This window comes from Gorilla gorilla, chromosome 16 (assembly GCF_029281585.2).
Source record: "Gorilla gorilla gorilla isolate KB3781 chromosome 16, NHGRI_mGorGor1-v2.1_pri, whole genome shotgun sequence".
In the NCBI taxonomy this organism is placed as follows: Eukaryota; Metazoa; Chordata; class Mammalia; order Primates; family Hominidae; genus Gorilla; species Gorilla gorilla.
In genome coordinates this window covers 73,416,136-73,440,500 of record NC_073240.2, presented here as the reverse complement: position 1 = coordinate 73,440,500, position 24,365 = coordinate 73,416,136, and the positions used below count along the sequence as shown (strand labels likewise).

General features: G+C 37.7%; 1 protein-coding gene across 3 annotated transcripts in view; it reads right to left on the bottom strand.

Annotated features, from left to right (window-relative positions):
• Positions 1 to 2,931: 2,931 nt before the first annotated feature.
• ARIH1 (ariadne RBR E3 ubiquitin protein ligase 1) overlaps positions 2,932 to 24,365 on the bottom strand; it is a 111,867-nt gene continuing 90,433 nt past the window's right edge. For all 3 annotated transcript variants that reach the window (XM_004056447.5, XM_055363704.2, XM_031002294.3), the window contains 7 exons: positions 22,833 to 22,875; positions 22,254 to 22,325; positions 19,127 to 19,257; positions 17,286 to 17,343; positions 8,496 to 8,756; positions 7,301 to 7,413; positions 2,932 to 6,283 (listed from right to left, as the gene is read on the bottom strand). In XM_004056447.5, coding sequence (XP_004056495.1) covers positions 6,199 to 6,283; positions 7,301 to 7,413; positions 8,496 to 8,756; positions 17,286 to 17,343; positions 19,127 to 19,257; positions 22,254 to 22,325; positions 22,833 to 22,875 — 763 coding nt within the window. In that variant the 3' untranslated portion in view covers positions 2,932 to 6,198. The remainder of the gene's footprint in view (positions 6,284 to 7,300; positions 7,414 to 8,495; positions 8,757 to 17,285; positions 17,344 to 19,126; positions 19,258 to 22,253; positions 22,326 to 22,832; positions 22,876 to 24,365) is intronic.

The following is a 24,365-nucleotide window of genomic DNA, read 5'->3' as shown; positions in this document are numbered from 1 at the left end:
TACAGATAGTAGACAATACCACTTTAGGGGTCCAAAATGGTTTTCTAGTTCCCAATCTCATCCTGCCTTTGGGAGTCTCTGAGACAGCTCTGTATCCTTATCTTTTGCCCAAGTTAGCATTGGTGTGCTTATTATTGTAACTAGGTTTTGTTTTCACATGTTCTTTGATCCTCACAATATTCCTATGTAACAGACAACAGCATAATAGAATGAATATATGGAATCAGACAAGCATGGCCCTGTTATACACTCAATGTGTAACTTTTGAGTAAGTTAGTAGTATATGAGTGTCTTTCCTCATAAAAATAGGGTAACAATGCCCATTTTGCTTTAGGGCTGCTTGGAAGATACAGACAAAAGTAAGGCATCTGGCAAAAAGCACTCAACAAATTACAGTTCCTATTAGTATTCCCATTTTACAAAAGGGAAATCTATGGCTGAGAAATACCAATATTCTTACTACTATACCACACTTGAAATAAAAATACAAGATTATCAAAAGAATGATAGACGTGAGAAACTTGTAAACTCTTAAGTGCTCGTGGAATTGTGCAGACTTGACACAAATAGCTTTAATGACAGTTTTGCTTACAGCCACTCAACTTCCTTTGCTCAGACTCTGTATTATTTTCCCTAGATAGATTTCTCCCCCTTGGTAAGAGAATGTACTGCCAATCAACATGGCTGCTTGTCAGTTCTACTTCTTGGTAAGACTTTTAGTTTTGTGATTTTCTCCAAGGTGGACCACTTACCAGAAAACCAACAAAAAACAAATTGGGCACTGCACACCAGACCCTTGGGAGGCACCATTCCACAAAACCCACTCAACTAGGGCCTCCAGTGAGGCCCTATTCTGAGCCAGTCGATTTGCCTTGAATCATTTTGTCCCTTATGATCTGGAGTTGCTCGCCTATATTCTCTTTTTGCAACTATAGAAGGCAGTCTAGATCAAGGATCTCAACCTAGTCTGCATGTGAGAATCACTGGCTGGAATTAGGGGTGAGAATGCGTAAAGGGCTTTACAAAAATTACTGATGCCTACCCAAAGCAATTAAATCATAATCTCCATAAAATAACACTCAGGCACTAATATTTTTTAAAGCTTCTCAGTGATTCCAATTCGCAGACAAGTTTAAGTATCACTGGTCTAGGTAAAGCCAGATGGACAGTGGCATTGTTGCAAGCCAAGACTAGTAGAAGCTGGAAAAAAAAAAAATTTGCCCATGGCCGGGTTTTCTTTGGCCCACATTTAATTAAGAGAATTCACATGAAGTCTGGATTTCACAGGCTCCTCTCAGAGCCCATCTAGTCCAGGGTATTCTATTTCTAAAATATTTACTTGGCTCTTGTTGACATTTCAGTTTGAGACTCCTGGATTACTTGAGACCCCTGAATTACTATGGTAATAAGGTTGTTGTGGCATTGATAGAGCTGCTACATATCAATGTGTGACTGATATACAAACTTTAACTGGCTCCTACCCTGAAAATAGTCCTAAATAAGCATATCTGCGGCCCTAAATGATAGCCTGAAAACTGCTTTTCGCACATAACTCATATTATTTTTTCCCATCCTAAATGCTACTGCCTAGAGAAAGGTCAACAATAGTTGCCTTAAAAATTGGACTCAACTCCACACAAAAGCAAAAACTAAAAACCTAAAAGTTGTCTGTTTACTCCCCTGGTAGGCACTATTTGATTGATATCCAACTGAGTATTTCTGAGTTGGCTATTTGATCTTGGCTAACTACAGAAGCAAAATCCCTAAAATAAACCAGATATAACCAACTTTATCCCCAAAGATATATGAAAAATCTGAGGGGCCCACTTATTTTCCTGTTTCTGAAGGAGCCAAAATTTTCTCATAAGACTCACTGCTTATCATCTTTTTAAAGCCTCAAAGGCTGAGATCCAATGGATATGGGATGTTCTGTGCATCCTGTAACAATTTCCTGCAGACTATCCAAAATTCTTTACAATGGAAATTCATTTGAATAACTAAACCAACAACTGCAAATTACTTGGGTACTATTAAGCAACTCATACTAAACCACTTATTCTCAACTACCGTGTTGCAAACTGCAACAAATGAAAGATCAGAGATAGTATAGAGCAACCTCTAACAGTAGCAGTGATAGGCATTTATAATAGTCTTTAATGTGGTTTAAAAGTACAACAATATAGTTAAGAACTACCCTCCCTGGTACAGAATACTAGGTCTATCTGTGACCAGAATAACAAAATATGATACAAAGAGGTAGTATGATGTTAAGTTTCAGGTAGAAGGAAATGAAAAATTGAGTGAGTTATTTAACCTCAGTGAGCCTTATCTTCCTCCTTTATAAAAAATGGCAATTTCTTCTCCACTTGTTTTAGACAGTAAGTTGAAGTGCTTTGAAGAGGAAAAGTGATAAACTCCCATAATTACAGATCCAAATAAGAGTAAATTAAATTGTCCTAAAACCTGGACTTGGCTAGAGTATCAATGACAAACGATCTTCAACTTTGGGACCTTCTTTAAGAAAACTCTCCCTTCATCCCTATATAACAGTATCAGCTTTAAGAGTGAGCTAAAATGAAAGTAATGTAAACGAGTTTTGAGGTTAGCTAAGAATGACTTTTAAAGTATTTTCTTTAAAAAAAAGTGGCATTCAAAGAGCTATTGAACATTTTTGTATCACTGTTACAACACAAACAATTTAAATTCAATATTTGAGATGCAGAAATTGGAAAGCTTTCAGAAAATGCTCTGAAAGCTTCATTAACCAAGTTAAATGTTGGGGGAATGGGCTCATTCACAGTTCCCTGCAAAGAAACAACCAATTTTTGACATTTTATATTAAGTGGGAACAGTGAATAAGGCACATAATACGGGTGGCTATTAGCCACCTTTAGTCATTTTTTAACTATAAAAATAAACATAAGTAACTAATGGAATAACAAAATAAAAGTTTATTTTATTAGAATTAGGAATGTTCTTTCCCTCTGGGCAACCTGAACAGTCCAGTTACAATGAAATCTAAGAACAGTTATTTCCACAGCACAGGGTGCTCTATGCACAAAATTACAGGGTTAGGAGCATTTAATCAATTTACCATTCTGATTGTCTCACCAACCCACCCCATCCCATCCCCCAAGTGCTCTATTACTGGGGTTTGTAGCTAAAATAATTTGTTACATTAACTCCTTTTCCCTCTTCTACTAAATTTCAGTTCCTAATCATGGTTGAACCACTTTATTACACAGCAGATTCAACCATTTCAAATGAAGTCAGCCAGTCTTGGATCTGTTGTATATGTGTGTATGTATACACGTGTATCTAACATATTTATTTAAACACACATAAAACACATACAATCTGGGTTGTGGAAAATTACAGATAATTTAGTCTGATATTATATGCTACTCAATTTTACCACTGTGGTTTGTGTCCTGAGCTTTGGATCAAAATTTTATTTTAAATCACTGAAAGTCCATCTGCTGCTGAATGAATTGCTCAAATGAAGCATGCACTTTTCAAAAGACAATGAAACTGACCTCAAGACATGGAGACCTTGGTGCTTACTGTGAACAGATCCCTCAGATAAGACTTACGTAGGTGAAACAGGGAAGCTGTCATGGCTTGCCTATCCCAGCTGGGGGCACTGAATCTACTAATAACACAAGCAATTCACTCTGGGAATTCTGTCAAATATGGTGGTATCTGTTAAAAGCTTGGAAGTAGAAAAGGGCCAGTTCATCTTGATCATACAAATTGGGGAATGCACCCACAACTGTAATACCCTCAGGCAGTATGCCAACACTGAAATAGAAAGCTTCTCTAAAATGCACTGTTCCTCCATGGGTGAAGACTGGTATTATGAAGTGCACACACAATTTTTGGGTATTTGTCGCAACAGGAACACATGGATTTATGACACTCAAACCTAGACACTGCAAAGTTAACTGGTAAGATTTTTTTTTTTTAAACACCACACATACACAAAGCATTTTAAAGGAGCCACATATATCTATATAGCAACTCTGACTGCTTTTCAAAGTTACCAGGGAAAGGAACTTATTCAGGCTTTCTTTAAAAAAACTCCTTAGTTTTAATGTATGTCTTTTTAAGATTGATGCTGTCATTTGAAGTAAAATAATGTCATATGGATAATGGGGGAAGAGGGGAGGGAGACGAGAAAATGGAAGAAGCAGACACTGAGTTCAGATTTGCACCTGAGGTGGCAAGGGAGGAAAGGAGAAAAGGTACAGGTAAAGTTGATCCTAAAGCGACAAGTGGTTTAAGGAAGCAGCATTTATATTCAGCAAACATTCACTGATTTTTGATGGGAAAAGAACAGTTGCCAGTATATCTCCTGTAACAACCTTTTCTAAAAGGAAAAGTAGGGTTGATTCAGCAAAGCCTAACTTAGGCAAAAGGCCAGAGGAAAGTGAACCTACTTCCCAATGGAGTAATAGGATGTACAACGTAAGAGCAGACAAAGCTGCCTCACAAATGGTAAACACTCCCTAGGCACAAGACATTTAAAGGAAGACGAAGAGGTCCTCAGCCTCAACTGGTATTTCATATTTAGACCTCTTAATCTAGTTGCCTAGTTCACTCTGCACTCCTGTATAAAACTGACAGATTTACAGATGCTGACCTATTGAAAAATACCACAGCCAGAATGGCCTAAACAGGTATATAGTTAATACAACCACCACCATCCTTTACTTTTAACATAGCTCTTAGTAGGAATTTCATAAAAATGGACATCACAGCTAAAATGCATTATTAATTCTCCTATCTGCTGACAATAAAAAAGCAGCAAACTCAGTGATTTCTATTTAAATGCACTAGATGGGAATATCATGTTCTAGGGGTGTTTGCCTTCAAACCAAACCCACAGCAACACACACAAGCAATTTCGGTATCCGCCATTTTAAATTCACAATCTGAGACTAAATGAATGGCTATTTATATTTAAAGCAAAACATTCTCTTTGACACCCTAATGTAGAGAAGGGGTGAGCAGACGAGCCATAACTAAAATCTGAAAAGCAGCAATTAAGGGAAAACCAAAAAGTAAAAGAAATTTTAAAATGCTTCCACTGGATGCGACAGGGAACTTAAGAATGCCTACAGCTGTGTGCATAACATGGGCACACAAAGGCTTGGGTAGAGGCATGATGCCATGGAGGGGGATTAGGTTGGGACAGGTTAATTCATGAGCTGTAGCAACAAAACTCCCTGCTGTACCCCTTAATCAGGTCATGGCATTAGTCAGAGCTTGACCTCCCTTGTCCCTGATCAAGAGCAGGAATTCAAGGCATGAGGCCCATGGCCGGCAACAGACATACCAACACCAGAAAGGGCAAAATAACCTCAGGAAAGTGAAAGAGCTCTAGATAGGTCTTCCAGAGGTGCTAAACCAACACACCTTTATCCCAACCCCAACCCGGGAAAGATAAGCAAACTGAAAGAAAATGCACAGCAAATAGACATAATCTTGAAGATTTTTAAAGAATAAATATTTTTTTGTAATTAAACATTATGCAAACACGTGCCACGCTTGCTTTGTCCATGCATATGCGCTATATACAATTTTGAAAAATACTGTGTTGTCCTCTTGTTTTAAAAGTCATATACAAAGTTTTTATGTTTTTCGTTTGTTGAATCCTCTTGCTGCCTACCCCTTCCCCATCCCAAGATTTTCTTTACAAGGAACTAAGCATCATTCACTCATGACCTTGGGGTATGAGAGAAAGAGAGTCAGTCTGTGTGTGGGTGTATCTGTATGTGTAGGGGAGGAAGGGGAAGAGGTCCTTTACCAAAGTACAACAAAATGGCTGGTTTGAACATGAAAAGCAGTGTCAAGGAGCTGTTTGAAATTTTAACTGTACTACACTCAGGAAAAGGAAAAAGAAAAAAAAGGAGTCAGCTTTGAGAATGAAGCTACGTTACAAGTTAAAGTTGGAGGGCTTTTAGTGTGTCTGTCACACTTTTGTTGGCGGCCTAGAATACTGTTGTACAATGGTTTATCTACCTTTTTATTACAATATAATTTACTTAAACTTTCTGTTAACAAAACAATTCTGGTACTACAGACCAGTGGTGTCAGAATAGGCTTAGTGCCTCCTTGTTTGTGTTTGTTTTGTTTTAATTGCATGAGCACTCTAGATGGTAAAGTTTTCAGAGTTCATTTTATGCAGGGCCATTCTCAGTCCTCAATGTACTCCCACAGATCTTTTTCATAGCCTTCATGCACATGCTGTAACAAAACCCTTCGTCGACTCTCACAGTATCTGTAATCAAAGAGAAAAAAAAAAAACTTGTTGTCAGCCTCTAATAATAAAAAAAGAGGCATTTACTTATTTTTAAGGCATCCCTATAGTTTATCCAGACTCGGAACCAAGCACCTATTTTTTATTTTAATAGGCACATGTTCAGGTCTATCTGTACAGACACATCAAACTGCTTCTAATATTAAAATGGTATTTTCTGAAAGCCATGATTCCATGGGAATTAATTGTAAAGCAATAAAGTGTTACAACTTCTGATGGACCTTAGAAATCATAATTCAATCTCACAGTTCTGCAGATAAACAGGTTCAGAAATAATTTCATGGGTTCTTTATTCACACCCTTAAAATCTCTGTCAACTGTAAAAGTACTGTAAACACAATATGGTTGCTAAAATTGGCTAAGGGAAGGGAAGATATTGGTTAGGACTAAATCTCCAAGTCTTCCAAACTCCCCAAGTTTCCTACAACTTTCAAAAGACACTAGCATTTGTCACTTTGGGAGAAAGAGCTTCATGTTGAGAAATAAAACATTTTGCATCTCTAGCTTAAGAGGCGGCACATCTTGAAAAATCGACTCCTAGGACAAGTATCTCCTTAGATTAAAAAAATATATATATATATGTAATAAAAACTCTAAAAAGTAAGTTTCCATAGCTCATTCGTGAATAGCCATGACCCATACATAGGATTCTCAGGCTAAGACCAACATTCAATTCTCAGTCTCACCCTAAAGGCCACTTGGCCTTTTTGGATTCTTTCTTCCTTGCAAGGTAGCAACTAAATAACTGAACAGAAGTGGAATTAGCCAATAGAATAAATGGCTGAATTCCTTCTCTATGTATGCTTCCCCAATACTACTACCTGCAATTTAGTGCCCAACGGACAGAAGCAATCTGTGAGAAACATGGCAAAAGCTCAGTTGCTGGATATGCTAAACCCAGTTTCACTATCACTGAACTTTACCACTAAGGATCATCACTGGCAGAAAGTTTTATTCAACAGCTTAAAAAAAAATTACCTGTACTTGTCTTGTACTTTCTGCTTTATATCCTGCAGAGAATCTTGGGAAATATCTCGTTCAAGGTAGCCCGAGAGCACCTCTGTGGCATTCTCTAGATCTGCTTGGTTATTCTGTAAGAAGAATGAAAGTAAATTTTGGCTTCAAAATAAAGCTAAAAGATAAACCATTTTCACTGTTTTGTTGACTACAGACTGCTCTCAACACTCATTCTGTAACTTTCATAGGTGGTTTAACTGCACCTGTAAAGCTCTATGGCTTTCATCTCTAATAACTTGTTTGTTCTTTTCCAGAACAATTTTTTAAATGTTAAAAGAACGAAATATTTCACCCATTACTTTTGGAAGAATACTGAAGACCATTTGAAAGGATTTAAAATGTCTTTTGGAATCTTCTCGTTCTGAGAGCTGCTCTTTGCTGAAAACTCAAAGGGAAATGAGAAAAAATAGAAACCTATTATTGCTTACATCTGGCTATACTTATTTCTTATAAGAGAACACTGTATGGAAGATTCAAATTGTATCATCCTTTACCACTATGGCTAGTTTTGTACCTGTTGCCCAACTGAAGTCCCATCTGCTAGTCAGTCTTATTGTCTAGTCATATACAGATATCAATGTTTTATGCATCAATTTTAAATGAACATCTTTACTTGAGAAAACCTTTACTGCTAAAAGCTGGCTTTTTAGTCATTATTTCTCCACTAAAGATAACCACCACATTAACTTCTAATATTGCAGGGTTAGTTTAGCCTGAATAAAGGCTTTTATTGAGAACTTATGATGTTCCAGGTGCCGTACAGCAATTAACACAAATTGTCTCACATAAAACACAAATTATCTCACTTAAACCTCATAACAACCTAGAAAGGTACTATCCTCACTTTAAAATGGACAAATAAGAGGTTAAGGAATTTGCTCCAAATCAACAGAGCTAAAATATAATGAAGTAAAGATTAAAATCTAGGGCTGACTCCAGAACCTGCATACCTAATCACTAGCTGGCTAAACCACATCGATATGAATATAATTTAGGACAAGAAATAGAAATTTCTTGTATCTTTGTAATAAATACATTCGTCTACCTACATGTTCTGAACAAACAAGAACCCTGAAAACTCTGTATCTTATATATGAAAGATCAGGTAGACCTATGATACAAGGTGGGCTTTTTCCTCACCCAGAACTACTCCTACCTCAAAGATAATGGACTGGTTATTCTTTTTGAGGTAGAAAGCGAAGACATAAGTGTACATGAGTGTGGCACGACACTGGCAGAGGACATCAACTGCTTTCTTCAGGAACTGCACCTCAATCCAGGACATGTTGTGCTGCTGCATCTCCTCCATTTTCTGTTTCACCTGAGCATATAGTTTGTGCTCAAAGCGCAGGCTCTGCATGTGGTTCATATAGCGATTACAGTAGAACAGGTACCTCTGCAGGGCTGCCCTAGATCGCTGTCCCATTAAGAAAAATTGGGTGATATAATTATAACACATAAACTGTACATAAAAGCTGATTATCAAATTAAAACCATAATGAGATATCACTTCACACCTGTTAGAATGGTTTTTATCAAAAAGATGAAAGATAAGTCTTGGCAAAGATAAAGAAAGAAGGAGACTCTTGATACATTGTTGATGGGAATGTAAATTAGTATAGCCATAATGGAAAATGGTATGGAGAGCTTCCTTAAAAAACTGAAAACAAAACCACCACAGAATCCAGCAATCCCACTACTGTGTATATATGAAAAGGAACTGAAATCAGTATGTCAAAGGTATCTCTGTACTCTCACATTCACTGCAGCATTATTCACAATAGCCAAGACATGGAATCCATGTAAAGTGTCCATCAATGGATGAACACAGAAAGAAAACGTCATATATGTACACACACACACGAGTACTCAGCCTCAAAAAAGGAATTCTGTTGTGACAACATGGATGAACCTGGAGGACATTACACTAAGTGAAATAAGCCAGGCACAGAAAAGAAATACTACATGATCTCGCTTCTATATAGAAACTAAAAAAGTTGAACTCACAGACACACAGAGTATAATGACGGTTACCAGAGGCTTGGGGGGATAAAGGGGTAGGAAGGGAGGGAATGGGGAGTTGGTGACCAAAGAGTACAAAGTTTCAGATAGACTGGATAAGTTTTGAGATTTATTGCACAGCCGGGTGAATATAGTCAATAATAATATATATTTCAAAATAAGTATCATTTCAAATGTCTCACCATAAAAATGTTAAGGCAAGGCAATACAACAATTAGTTTGATTTAATCATTGCATTGTTTACATATTTCAAAACATTCCACTGTACTCCATAAATGTGTATAATTATGATTCATCCATTAAAAATATTAATAATTTAAAAAGCTGATTTACTGAACAGTACTGTGATCTAGGCTAAAATCAGGAATAGACATCTACTGCTACTTTTGTTATTTAATACTCTTGAGAAATGTCCTATTAATTGTACTTTCCAATACAGTAGCCACAAGCCACACCTGACTACTTAAAATTCAATTTAAGAAACTAAAAATTCAGTTCCTCATTGCTCAATAGTCACATGTGGTTAGTGACTACCAAATTAGACACTGGTGATAAAGAACATTTACATCATTACAAAAATGTTCTATTGGATGGCACTGTTCTACAGTATGCCACAAGATGCAAAACAAGCAAAAAGCAGAGATATTTTTAAGTAGAAAACTACAGCGGCAACTACATACCATGTAACTCCTGATATAATACAATAGAAAGTATAATCAATTAAGTATTCTGGGTTCCCCCCCCAACCACTGAATCTGAATTTGATCAAGTTTCTTGAATTAATCACCAGTTTCAGAAAATGAAGGGATAGAAGAACCTATTAAATGACACCATGCAGTTGCAACCAGCAAAATCCATAATGTGGGAAACTCTACAGGACAACATGATCTAGTTTCTTCAACAAAGAAAAAAAAGCAAGGAGGGGGGAAGAGAAGGAACAACAGGTAGAGGAGACTCAAGAGGTATCAATTAAATCCAATTTGTGGACCTATGTGGATCCCAATTTGAACCAACTGTAAAAAGAAAATTTAAGATAGGCTGAGTGTGGTGGCTCATGCCTGTAATCCTAGCACTTTGGGAGGCTGAGGCGGGTGGATTGCCTGAGCTCAGGAGTTTGAGCCAGCCTGGGCAACACAGTGAAACCCTGTATCTACTAAAATACAAAAAATTAGCTGGGCGTGGTGGCATGTGCCTGTAATCCCATCTACTTGGGAGGCTGAGGCAGGAGAATTGCCGAGTTGCACCACTGCACTCCAGCCTCGGGGAGAGAACAAGACTCCACCTCTGAAAAAAAAAAAAAAAAAAACACACACCAAAAAACAAAAAAAAGCAAAATTTAAGATAATTGGGGATATCTGAACAATAGATAGTTGATACCAACAGAGTATTGCTTTAAAACATATGCAGTTGACCCTTGAACAACACAGGATTAAACTGTAAGTCTACTTTATATGTGGATTTTTTTCAATAAATATATTGAAATATTTTTTGGAGGTTTGCCAACAATTTGAAAACACTTGCGGACAAACCAAAATTAAGAAAAAGAGTTGTCATGAATGCATAAGACATATGTAGCCTATCTTATCATTTACTACCATAAAATATACATAAATCTATTAATAAAAAGTTGAGATTTATCAAAACTTATGCACACAAACTCTTACAGACTGTATATGGTACCATTCACATTGAGAGAAATGTAAACAAACATAAAGATGCACATGATACTCTGGAAGGGACTGTCAGTGCTATCGAAGAGAACCCCCACAGAACATCATGGAAGTCTGGAAGGAGAGCACCACTGAAGATGTCATCGTTGTTACAGAAAAAACCGTGGCATCATCAAGACTGAAACAATAAACTCCTGGTAGAGAAAACTGTGTCCAGATGTTGCACGTGACTTCGCAGTATCTACAACAGAGCCCATCAAGGAAATCATGAAAGAGACTGTGGATATGGCAAAGAAAAGGTGGAAGGTGAAGGGTTAGCTAACAGACACCACACCAGAGGAATTAAAAGACCACTTGATGGAGATGAGCTGCTTCCAAACCAGTGCCAGATGATGAGGAAGAAGACGCTAAAGAAGCAGTGCCAGAAAATAAATTGACATTAGACAATTTGGCAGAAGGGTTCTGATTACTTAAGACTGCTTTGGACTTCCTTTATGAATGGACCCTTCTATTATACCAGCACTGAAACTAAAGCAAATGGGAGGAGGATTGTTACTATACAGAAACATTTTTAGAGAAATGAAAATGCAACTGTTCATAAGGTTTTCCTGTAAAGTTACACCAAGTGTGCCTGCATCTCCTGTATCCTGTTCGACTTCCTCTACCTCTGCCACCTGAGATATAGCAAAACCAAGCCCTCCTGTATTTTCTTTCCTCCTCAGCCTACTCAACTTGAAGACCTTTATGATGATCCGTTTTTTTTTTTGTTTGTTTTTTTTTTTTGAGATGGAGTCTTGCTCTGTCGCACAGGCTAGAGTGCAATGGTGCGATCTCGGCTCTCCGCGACCTCCGCCTCCAGGGTTCAAGTGATTCTCCTGCCTCATCTTCCCAAGTAGCTCGGATTACAGGCGCCTGCTACCACGCCCAGCTAATTTTTGTATTTTTAGTAGAAATAGGGTTTCACCATGCTGGCCAGGCTGGTCTCAAACTCCCAACCTCAGGCAATCTGCCCACCTCAGCTTCCCAAAGTGCTGGGATTACAGGCGTGAGCCACTGGGCCCGGCTGATCCACTTCTACTTAATAAAAAGTAAACACATTTTCTCTTCTTCACAATTTTTTAAAATAACTTTTTTCCTAGCATACTTCATTGTTAAGAACACAGTATATGCCAGGCACAGTGGCTCACGCCTGTAATCCCAGCATTATGGGAGGCTGAGGTGGGTGGATCACCTGAGGTCAGGAGTTCGAGACCAGCCTGACCAACATGATGAAACCCCGTCTCTACTAAAAATACAAAAAAATTAGCCAGGCATGGTGGCGCATGCCTGTAATCCCAACTACTTGGGAGGCTGAGGCAGGAGAATCGCTTGAATTCGGGAGGTGGAGGTTGCAGGGAGCTGAGACCTGCCACTGGCACTCCAGCCTGAGTAACAAGAGCAAACTCCGTCTCAAAAAAAGAAAAAAAAAAAAGCACAGTATAATAAAACATGTAACATACAAAATATGTGTTAATTAACTATGTTATCATCGGTAAGGCTTCTGGTCATCAGTAGGCTATTAAAACAGGTAAGTTTTGGGAAAATCAAAAGTGGTATGTGGATTTTCCATTGCGGAGGTAGGGCGGGTTAGTGTCCCTAACCCCTGAATTGTTCAAGAGTCAACTGTAATAGTATTACAGTTATGTAAAAAGAGTCTGTCTTTAGAGATATGTAAAGTATATTGTTATCAAAGCAACAATGTATCTAGTTTAGATTTGTTTTGTATTATTACATTATAATATATAATTATTCATATGAGGCCTCTACCATTATACCATAAATCTCTAGAGGGAATGGACTTTTAAAAAGATAAAGTATTTCCAATACCTGATTTGCAGAAAACGATTAATAAATGCTTACTAAATGCAACCACTATCAAAGGGTTTTTTTTTTTTTTTGAGACAGAGTCTCACTCTGTCACCCAGGCTGGAGTGCAGTGGCACAATCTCGGCTCACCACAAGCTCCACCTCCCGGGTTCATGCCATTCTCCTGCCTCAGCCTCTGGAGTAGCTGGGACTACAGGTGCCCGCCACCACGCCCAGCTAATTTTTTGTATTTTTAGTAGAGACGGGGTTTCACTGTGTTAGCCAGGATGGTCTCCATCTCCTGACCTTGTGATCTGCCCGCCTCGGCCTCCCAAAGTGCTGGGATTACAGGCATGAGCCACCGCGTCCGGCCCCTATCAAAGGGGTTCCTAACACACATATGTTCTTTTCCTTTATCCTTACCTCCTCTTTCTCTCCCCATGTTTTAAAGCCTACATAACAGATACTACTTGGCCCTATGGTTGGTCCCTTGCTTAGAAATACTAATTCTGAGCCACATAATTAACTAACCACATGATCCAGCATTATACAACAATGAAACACTTCAAAAAACCAACACAAGTTGGGCGCGGTGGTGCACACCTCAAGCTGCCTCTAGTTCCAGCTAATGCAGAGGTTGAGGCAGGAGGACCACTTAGGCCCAGGAGTTCAAGGCTACGGTGAGCTATGATCATGCCACTGCGAGACCCTCATCTCAATGAAAAAACAACAAAACCACAGCCATGTTATTTCAAGAGTCAGGTAAGTATCAAACCAATGCTTATGAACAGGAAAATTATGCCAATCTGAAAATATGTGGAAAATCTGCTTGGCATTTTATCTTCCCCTAAAGTACTAATATTTCCAAGCCTGTCAAGTTCCCCAAATGAAATGAAAACCCTCCCTTACCATATTGACATGTATGATGTTATGGGACTTGATTTATTCTAAGAATTCTGAAACTGCTTCTCACTAAAATTCAACATGAAAAAAGAACACCCATACCATCACTGCTAATAAGACTTTTTTTTTTTTGGAGACAGGGTCTAGCCAAGCTCTGTTGCTTGGGCTAGAGTGCAGTGGCACAACCATGGCTCACTTAAGTCTTCCCAGGCTCAAGTGATCCTCCCACCTCAGCCGGCGTGCACTACCATACCTGGCTAATTTTTAATAAATTTTTTGTAGAGACAGGGTCTCAGTTGTTGCCCAGTCTGATCTCAAACTCCCGCACTCAATCCTCTCGCCTCAGCATCCCAAAGTGCTAGGATTGCAGGCGTGAGCCACTGAGCCTGATCAAGACAAATTCTCCAATCAAATGCCAGAATCTGGAATGAGAAATGTAATCAGTGACCTGAAAACAGTTTGGGGAGCGTGGAAAAGACAACAAACTTGACTGCTTAGAACAGGGGTATACAAACTCTGGCTTGCATGACAAATCCAGCTGCCACCTGTCTTTGTAAATAAAACTGTTTTGCTTTCTTTGTTGTTTTTTTGTTCTGAGATAGGGTCTCTGCCATCCAGGCTAAAGAGGGGTGGCGTCATCATGGCTCACTGCAGCCTGGAACTCCTGAGCTCAAGCAATCCTCCCACCTCAGCTCCCAAATAGCTGAGACTATAGGCACACACCAACATGCATGGCTAATTTAAAAACCTTCTTTTTTTTTTTTTGTAGAGATGGGCGGGGGCGGGGGGGGTCTTACTATGTTGCTCAGGCTGGTCTTGAACTTCTGGCCTCAAGTGATCCTTGGCCTTGGCCTCCCAAAGCACTAAGATTACAGGTTTGAGCCATCATGCCCAGCCAGTAAATAAAATTTACTTGGAACAGTTATACCTATTCATTTAAGCCTATGGCTGCTTTTGCATTATAAGGGCAGAGGCAGAGTTGAGCCGTCACAACAGAGATTATGTAGTACGCAAAGCTAAAAATATATACCATCTGATTCTTCACAGAAAAAGTTTGCTGACCCTAGTCTAGAGGACAAGAAGATTCAAATATCCACAACTGTCGGCACTGTGGTACAATATAATGAGTCAACAATTTTCTATAACACAGGTACATCTTTTGCAGGGCAGTCAAGGTACCATCAAGGATCTTTTGAATATGTGTCAACCTTCTAGTAATTTTTCAGACTACAACTCCCCGTAAATGCTAGGCCAAGAGCTTGGGAGTGGGGAAAGATGAGGAGGCCAGATAGGCATGCAATGGTGTGATCCTTTCAGGGAGGCGTGGTTCCCAATCAATTAGTGAATCAACCAACCAACCAATGGAGTGATAGGAAATCTTTCTTTGTACTCCCACAGTTATAGAAGATTCTAGTTTAGTCCAACAGATGTGAAACAGAAAAATAATCTATTTTAGTATCTAGAATCTAAACATTAGACTCTGGCTCAAAAGCTATGCACATAACCCACCCTCCCTATAGATCTCAGAAAGGGATTCTACTGGCATCCAAATAAAGACCAGGTGAGGTCAAGGATAACCCACATATATTTTCTTTGTTGATAAACAGCATATCTGGCTAACTACATCAGGTTAATGGAGAAAAAAAGGTGATAAGAACATATATCCATAATACATTCTGGGCAAATCAAGTAATGCATCATAAAAATTAATGTTGGAAATATAGAAATATATAGAAAGTTAGTGGGATATGACTTAAGGGACATCATTTAAGAAAGAAAAGAAAATTGGTGGGAGAACAAGTTATCTCATGATATTTAACAGTACAGTAATAATACATTTTTAAAACCCCAACAACAGTATCTACCAAATTAACATTTACTTGAGTTTCACTGATTTTGTGGCTCTCTTGGTTTGGCTGTAGAATTGTGCAAGAGCATAAGAATTTATAGCTGGTTTTTGTTTACACATATTTAAATAATATTATAATAAATAAAATTTAAACCAATATTGGAATTTGTAGGGATTTTTTCCCCTTAAATGGACCCAAACATTGTGAAGGTCTGTGAAACATCATTTATAGTTACAAAATATAATTTCCCAGTCATTTTATTATTTATTTATTTAGAGACGGAGTCTCACTCTGGAGTACAGTGATGAAATCTTGGCTCACTGCAACCTCCGCCTCCTGGGTTCAAGCGATTCTCTTGCCTCAGCCTCCTGAGTAGCTGGGATTACAAGTGCAAGCCACCATGCCCGGCTAATTTTTGTATTTTTAGTAGAGACAGGGTTTCACCATAGTGGCCAGGCTGGTCTGGAACTCCTGACCTCAGGTGATCCGCCTGCCTCGGCCTCCCAAAGTGCAGGGATTACAGGTGTGAGCCACCAAGCCCGGCCGTATTTCCCAGTCTTTTTAAAAAGGCAAAGACAAAACTTTCACTTCTAGCAATATGACAGACTAGGTTACATATATACTCATTTCTATATATGATATTTTTATTAGAAATACATTTTGAAGATATGTTAACAAGTAAATAAGAAACAGATGCAAACCATGTTTTAGATTGTACCCTGGCTAGGAAAATCATTTGAAAAGAATATTTCTGGGACAACTGGGGAATTTCAATATGGAATGGGTGAATGTAGGAACTATTAAATTCCAGGGTTCCACAATTACAATAAAATCACCAGACTGAAAGGAATGAAAAGTGCTTTAGAATCTAATCCACACCTAGTGTTTGGATCTCTTCTATAACAGTGGGTCATTTCCCTACCTAGCAATAGGGAATTTCTCAGCTCCTGAGACACTCCATTCCAAATCAGCTCACCTATAATCATCAGAGCTTCTTGATGAACAAAAAGGTTTAAAAAAAATTTAAGTAAGTAAGATATTGCCTATAAATAGCACCAGGGCCATTTAACAAATGCTGTTCACTACTGTTCTTCTTGGGGTAGGAGGGATCTTGAAAGCAAGACTCTACCAAAAGCTAAAATGTGCTATGTGACTACATTAATGAAAAGAAAATAAACTTACTATAAGAATGTTCTTGATAAATATTTTGGATAAGATTCCCTTTCTAAATGTAAATAGATATCCAATATTTACTGGAATGTCTTTCACAAATCCTTCAGAATTGAAAAGTTCTACTCAATTATTCCCTGGGCTGGGCGTGGTGGCTCACGCCTGTAATCCCAGCACTTTGGGAGGCCGAGGCCAGTGGAGCACGAGGTCAGGAGTTCGAGACTAGACTGACTACTAAAAATACAAAAATTAGCAGGGTGTGGTGGCGCGCACCTGTAATCCCAGCTACTCAGGAGGCTGAGGCAGGAGAATCACTTGAACCCAGGAGGCGGAGATTGCAGTGAGCTGAGATCATGCCACTATACTCCAGCCTGGGCGACAAAGCGAGACACTGTCTCAAAAAAAAAAAAAAAATTATTCTCTAATGAATATGAATATACAATGTGCATTCTTAGTCAACTATTGTCCTGTTATACATATACTTACCTCCTGTGCATCTCTTGCTGCCTTTGCATCATCCTCATTATAGCGGTTACAGTTGTACCTTCAAGTAAATAAAGAGGATTCCATAAAGAAAAAAAAAAATCAATGAAAAGGAAAAAAAAAAATCAGAATTTTAACTTGGATTTACAGATTATCTAACACCAACGTTATCTTTTATAACAGAGAAATTGAGATGTTAAAACACCCAGGGTTCTACTGCTATAATGACAGAATTAGCAGGCTGAAAGGAACTGTTCTAACCCTATCTAGTGTTTGAATCCTCTCTATAATAAATTAGTTCTCTATCCAGTGATAGGAAATTCCCCACCTCCTGAGGCAGTCCATTTCAAATCAGCTCACCTATCATTATTAGAAAACACTGTCCTTCTAGAACCTTTACTGACTGTCTGAATTCCTAACTCAACTTTTTGAGAAAGAGATAATCTTATCTCTTAGGCCATCTGTTACTTAAGCCAAATATTTCTAATTTTCCAGGATTATTCACCTTATCTGCTCTTTTATAAACCACAGAGAACCAACAGTTGACAGCCTACCATGTAACAGATGCTGTGCTATGTGCTTTGCTATTACAGTTTTTCAGAGTCATTTAAAACCGCATGATATACAGAATGGTGGGAAGGGGAAAACATACCCAGAGAGGTCAGCTCAGAGCATAGATGAGTAAGACATGCACTTCCCCTGGAGTGGTTACTATACCTCAGTTATGGGAGCCTACATTATGGGAGCAGCTATTTCATGAGTGCTTACTATATACCATGCACTTGGCTAAGGACTTTAAATGTACTAACACATTTAATCCCTTAAACATTTTATGAAATATGCATTATTTTCTTCATTGAGAAGATGAAGAATAAAATTTACAGAGGATGGGAAACATACTTAAGGTCACATAACTACAGAGTTTCAGAGCTTAAACTTTTGCCTGTCACCCAATGGAGGCTTATGCCCTTAACCAGTGAGAAAACTGCTTCATATGCTGTGTAAGATTCTTTGTTTTTTTGAGACAGAGTTTCACTCTTGTTGCCCAGGCTGGAGTGCAATGGGGCGATCTTGGTTCACTGCAACCTCCACCTCCCGAGTTCAAGTGATTCTCCTGCCTCAGCCTCCCGAGTAGCTGGGATTACAGGCATGTGCCACCACGCCTGGCTAATTTTGTATTTTTAGTAGAGACGGGGTTTCTCCATGTTGATCAAGCTGGTCTCGAACTCCCGACCTCAGGTGATCCACCCACCTCGGCCTCCCAAAGTGCCGGGATTACAGGTGTGAGCCACCGTGCCTGGCCCAAGATTCTTATATTAGTTCAAGTAAGTCATCAATAAAACAAGGAAAGCAATATATATATATGCTTATTTAAAGAAAAAATATGACAAAGCCTTTTAGCAAGGCTTTAAAGCATTCCACAATGTCTAATGATATGCAGGGTAAAACCACCTGCAGGTTGGGTTTTGCCAACAGCATCTGAGTTTTCAATTTTGGCCTAGAGAGGCACATTTGATAATACAGTTATTCTCTGAAAAAGTCCTGTATTTTCACAACATTCTACCTTTGCTCATGTTGCAACTTTTGCCCTAAATGTTTTTCCTACTACTTTTATAACTAATGAACTCTTGGTCCCCTTAAAGTTCATCTAAATTGTTACCTCCTTTATGAAATATATCTAACTAATCCCTCTATGTCTTGCATATACTTATAACATTAATCACACACTATGTATTTATTTAGCTTGCAAGTTAGATGGTGATATCTATGAGGTAGAAATGTTATTCATAATACATGGCACATACTTATGTAAACACATTCTTCCCTTAATTTCCCCAACCTACCAGGCAGATCCATGTGGTTCCCATGGGCCAAGACACACCCAGCAAAACTCTGCTTTACAATTCTGGTTACGACAGACCATGTGATTACAACCACCATCCTTCTCAATTGTGACATGGCATTTGGGACATTCCTATGAAGAGAAACTATAAAGTTGGTGTCAATGCTACACTAGGTTGCATTACTAACATTAAGGAAAAGCCAGTTCTAGATTTGGTTTGTTTTTAAACATTTTATTTATTGTGGTTAATACATATAAAGCACTTAGAACAGTGTTGAACACTTAAGCACTATTTAAAATGAGCTGTTACCATTATTACCACTGGCTTTTAAGACATACAACAATTTAAGGACTTGTTTTTTTAAACTTAGAAACACAGTCTCACTACATTGCCCAGGCTGTAATGCAGTGGCTATTCAGAGGCCCAATCACAGGTCACTAAAGCCTTAAACTTCTGGAGTCAAGTGATCTTCCCACTTCAGCCTTCCTAGGATTTCTTTTTAAGTAGGGCTGAGAGACAAATCATTTTAAGTACTTTCAGTCATATATATAGTAATAATAGTACTATAGGAGATAAAAGCATTCTATTCATATAAATATACTATATCTAGTGTCATCTAGAAATAATTGAGTACTTCCCATATCCCATGTACTGTTCTCAGTGTTTTATATGCATCAACTCATAATTCTTATAGTGGTGCTATTCCTATTTCCATTTGTCAGATGAATAAACTAAGGGAGAGAAAAATTATAAAGAAGCTAGTCCAAGGTCACATAAGTCAAGTCAGGATCCAAATCCAAGCAATCTGACTTCAATGCCAGGTAACTAGGAAATCAGACCTTGATTGGTAAATTCATTTTGTGGCTACTGGATTTTCCAACTTTCTCCTACCAAATACCCATGTTTTAAATTCTTTTCATTGTACTCCTTAACAAGTATGCTACAGAGATCATGTTAGATTGTTTTTTTCCAAGTTCAAATCATTTTCTTTTTCTTTTTGAGACAGGGTCTCACTGTCGCCCAGGCTGGAGTGCAGCAGTGCAATCATGGCTCACTGCAGCTTTGACCTCAAGGGCTCAAGTCATCCTCCTGCCTCAGTCTCCCAAGTAGTGGGACTACAGGTGCATGCTACCATGCTCGGCTAATTTTTGAATTTTTTGTTGAGGTGGGGTTTCACCATGTTGCCCAGGTTGGTCTCAATCTCTCAAGCTCAAGCAATCTGCCTACCTTGGCCTCCCAAAGTGTTAGGATTACAGGTGTGAGCCACTGCACCTGGCCTCATATCATATTCTTGGTTGCTAGTAAGCCAAAATTACTGCTCTGTAGGCCTATGGATTTTTTGTTTTTGCATATGCGATTGAGGTTTGTAACTCCCCCAAGGAGGGATCACCCACTATATTAGTATTTGCACAATTTGGTCTTCTTTGTGAAATTGACTATGCTGCCCATCAATGATAGCAATTTAAAATAGGTCAATATAGCAATTTTTTAATTACATATTTCAAATCAAATTTTTGAAATCACCCACATAAGAAATTTTACATTTTTTCCAAACAAGCAACTTTCAGGCATAAAATATGCTTCATTCTACATTCTACATTTCTTGGTTATAATTAACCTAATAGTATTAAACCTCCAAAATGTTAGGATATCACTGACAATATGCATATCTGTTTAGGGAGCTAATAATCTTAAAAGCTTCTAAAACCTCAAGAGAAAAACTCTTCAGTTTTCTCTCAAAAATACTGAGCAGCTAAATTTGTTTTACAAATTGCCATTCTTCCTTGGTAATCTACAATCTAAACTAAGCCAAACATATTCAAGCCTGTACTCCCTATTTTAAACATCTTTGGGGCTTACAAGTAGGAATTTCTCTAGATGTAGAAAAAAGGCTACCATTTAATTAAACAATTTAGTGAAAATATAATTGCCTTATTCTAAATATTAGTTTTTCAGTGCATATTAAAGAATTCTGGGACTTAAGGAACATTTCTTGTGGGAAAATCTTCAATTTTCAAAAAAAGAATGCTTGGCTAAGAATTTTTTTTAATAACAAAACAAGTAACCACTTTCTGACATTACAGTATATTTACAGTAAGGTTTTCTTTGATTGACGTGAGTTATGCTTATCGTGATGGTTTTGGAGGGAACAAAAAATATTAATTTCTACCATATATTCCTTAAAGACTTGGGCATTTGTTTTATGTGGCAAGATTCACTGTTTCACTACTTTCTGGGAGACAGAAATGTATATTCATGTTTTATATATAAGTATGTAAGATGTATACTTAAGCACACACAGACAACCTGTGTCGGCCTTCATTGTTTACACACTTCTTAATCTCATTGTCCTGTGATGAGTGAGGGAACAGTTCAAAGATAGCTTTATATACTATGGGTCAAACAACTCAGCATTCTTTAAAGCACCATCTTTACATGTACAAAATAATACTAAAAATGAATAGCCCATGAACCATCCTACCATTCATTACCCAAGTCACTCACTATGTGGATAGGATAGGACTGAATTACATAAAGGATGGATAATACGACTTTGTATTAAAAGACTAGCTGGGTACACGGTTGGCATTCAAATGCTTGCTCATTAGATTAGTGATCGAGGAGAAGGGTACTCAAGATTTAAACACTTCTAAGACATTTGTCTGGGGTTAAGAAAGTGAATTTTGAAATTGAATTTTGAAACTAGTATCAAGAGCAATGTACTTCAAAACAAAAAATTAGAAACAAAAATGTAAATTAGCCTAATAGAACCAAGCTAGGCGGAGTAAACTCCAATACATTTGTATACTAAATGGCAGCCAAGCACAAATCCCACACTTGAAAAATTATCAGCTTTTTCCTCTACAGAACACTAATTTTTTTTCCAGTAGAAGAAACTTAAGGCAGAGAACTGTGGATACTGTAGTACAGTACTCAATACTCTAAAATAAACTCAAAGAGAAAAAGGAAATAACAGGCAAACATTCTGGGGAAAAAAAAAAAAAGACTCAGTGGAGAAAAAGATGAAACAAAGCCTGTAAGTAGGTCACCTCATTGCTTTTGCTAATGCCAAAGTACCAATCCTTATCATTTTTATTACCAAGAGTTACTGAAGGAAAACACCAACCTTTGTGTTGGCTGCAATCCAATTGGAGGTTTCACTGTCATCATCACACTTTTTAATCCATTTCTTTAACCACTGTTTGAAAATAACAACGGTTAGGATACAACAAAAGACTTTTAAAAATAGCAAATTACTTTAGCACTTAACTATAGTCAAGCTTAAATGTAAAAGCCAATGAATAAGATTATCACTAGGCTCACATTCTCTTAAGCCAGGGAAATCCCATAGCTACAATGTCCAGTATATATAAAATCAACCAAAGCAGGATTTTCTTTGGCAGAAGCTGAGTGGGGAACCTAGAGCTTGAAGAGAAGCCCAACTACAAGGTGTGTATTCCCCTAATTACAAAGCCTGACAAAGAGGTGCCTTAGCCATGGTTATCCTAATAATAATCAGGAGCTGACTTGGCTTATCCTAAGGAATTACCTCTGAATACATGTAATGATCATCCGAAATTAAAAGGATAAAAAAAAAAATCTACCAATAGATAGATAACAAAATCATCAGCTATGATTTTTAGTCACTAAGTCTTAGAAGTGTGCCATTACATTATTTAAAAATTGAAATGTCAGACAAACTCACCTTACATTTAACAGGATCATGCCAATTTTCTCCACAGTTAAAGCTGTTAAGTGACACAAAGAGTTAATAGAATTAAGGCCTACGTACTGTAAGTAAGTAAATAAGCCAATCATTTCATGCCTTATAGTTCCACAGTATTGTCACTAGTTTCTAGTGAATGGCAAATACAAGGAGAGAACCCATGTCTGCTTTACAGTTAATTACCTAGAATTTAGTAGTAGAACTAGCACATAGTGGGTACTCAATATGTGTGAAGAATGACTATAAGCATGAAGACACGCTTTGATGACAATTTCATAATAATTGTTGCTAAGGTGCCTCAGACTATATTGAGAAGTTTCAACCCATGCTTCATCAGTGCATTTTTAATCTTTTACTTAACACCCTAAATGAAGAATAAAAGGCTGACTTTGTAGGTTACTTATATAATTTAGTACTAATACACAGTAAACAATATAAGGGAAGCAAATAGGTCACATCTTTGCATTATTTAAACAAATGAACCTCAGCCCTGTAGAGGGAAATGGTACTGGGCAAGGTATAAAACAAAAAGACTAAATACTTACTAAACATGTGTTAATCGGTAATTCACTTTTGTTTTCTAAGTTCATGACATATACACTTGTAAAAGAAGTATAATTAACAAACACAAATGCTTAAGAAAAAAATAATAAAATGACAGATTAATTAGCTAATTAAGTAATTTACGAATGGCAAAAAGTCCTTTGCTAAAGACAGAAACAAACTACTATTGATTTAAATCAGGTTAAGATAAATGGTTATTTCTCAAAAAAAAGATGGGGAATGGGAAGGAGCAGGGAACCAAGGAGCTTCAAATATATGTGTCATGTTTTATCTCTTAATGAAGAAAAACAAAATACTAATTTTGATTTAGCTGGATTGTAGCTATATAGGTATTCAATACTGTATTCTCTATACTTTTACGTTTGAAATGTGTCACGCTAAAAATACATTGGAAAGTAGGTATTATCCACCTTTTCTCTAAAATAACAATACATAATTAATCTTTATCAAAATAGTATGTATTTTACACATATTTAATGTCTGTGAGCTTACCTGCTCTTTTTGGAAATATTTATTATTAATGACGTGTTAAGTGTAATTCGATACATGTTTGGAGGAAAAAAAGAAAGGTATGGAATACCAATAAAATATTTCCCCCTCCAAACCACCCCCCAGCAAAAAAAATATCTGGCTGGCCATGGTGCTTCTCACCTGTAATCCCAGCACTTAGGAAGGGCCGAGGCAGGTGGATTACTTGAGGCCAGGAGTTCAAGACCAGCCTGGCCAACAAGGTGAAATGCTGTCTCTATTAAAAATAAATACATAAATAAATAAACAAATAAATAAATAAATAAAAATTAGCCAGGCGTGGTGGCACACGCCTGTAATCCCAGCTACTCAAGAGGCACAAGAATCACTTGAACCTGGGAAGCAAAGGTTACAGTGCGAGATCGTGCCACTGCACTCCAGCCTGGGTGATGGAGTGAGACCCTCTCTCAAAACAAAACA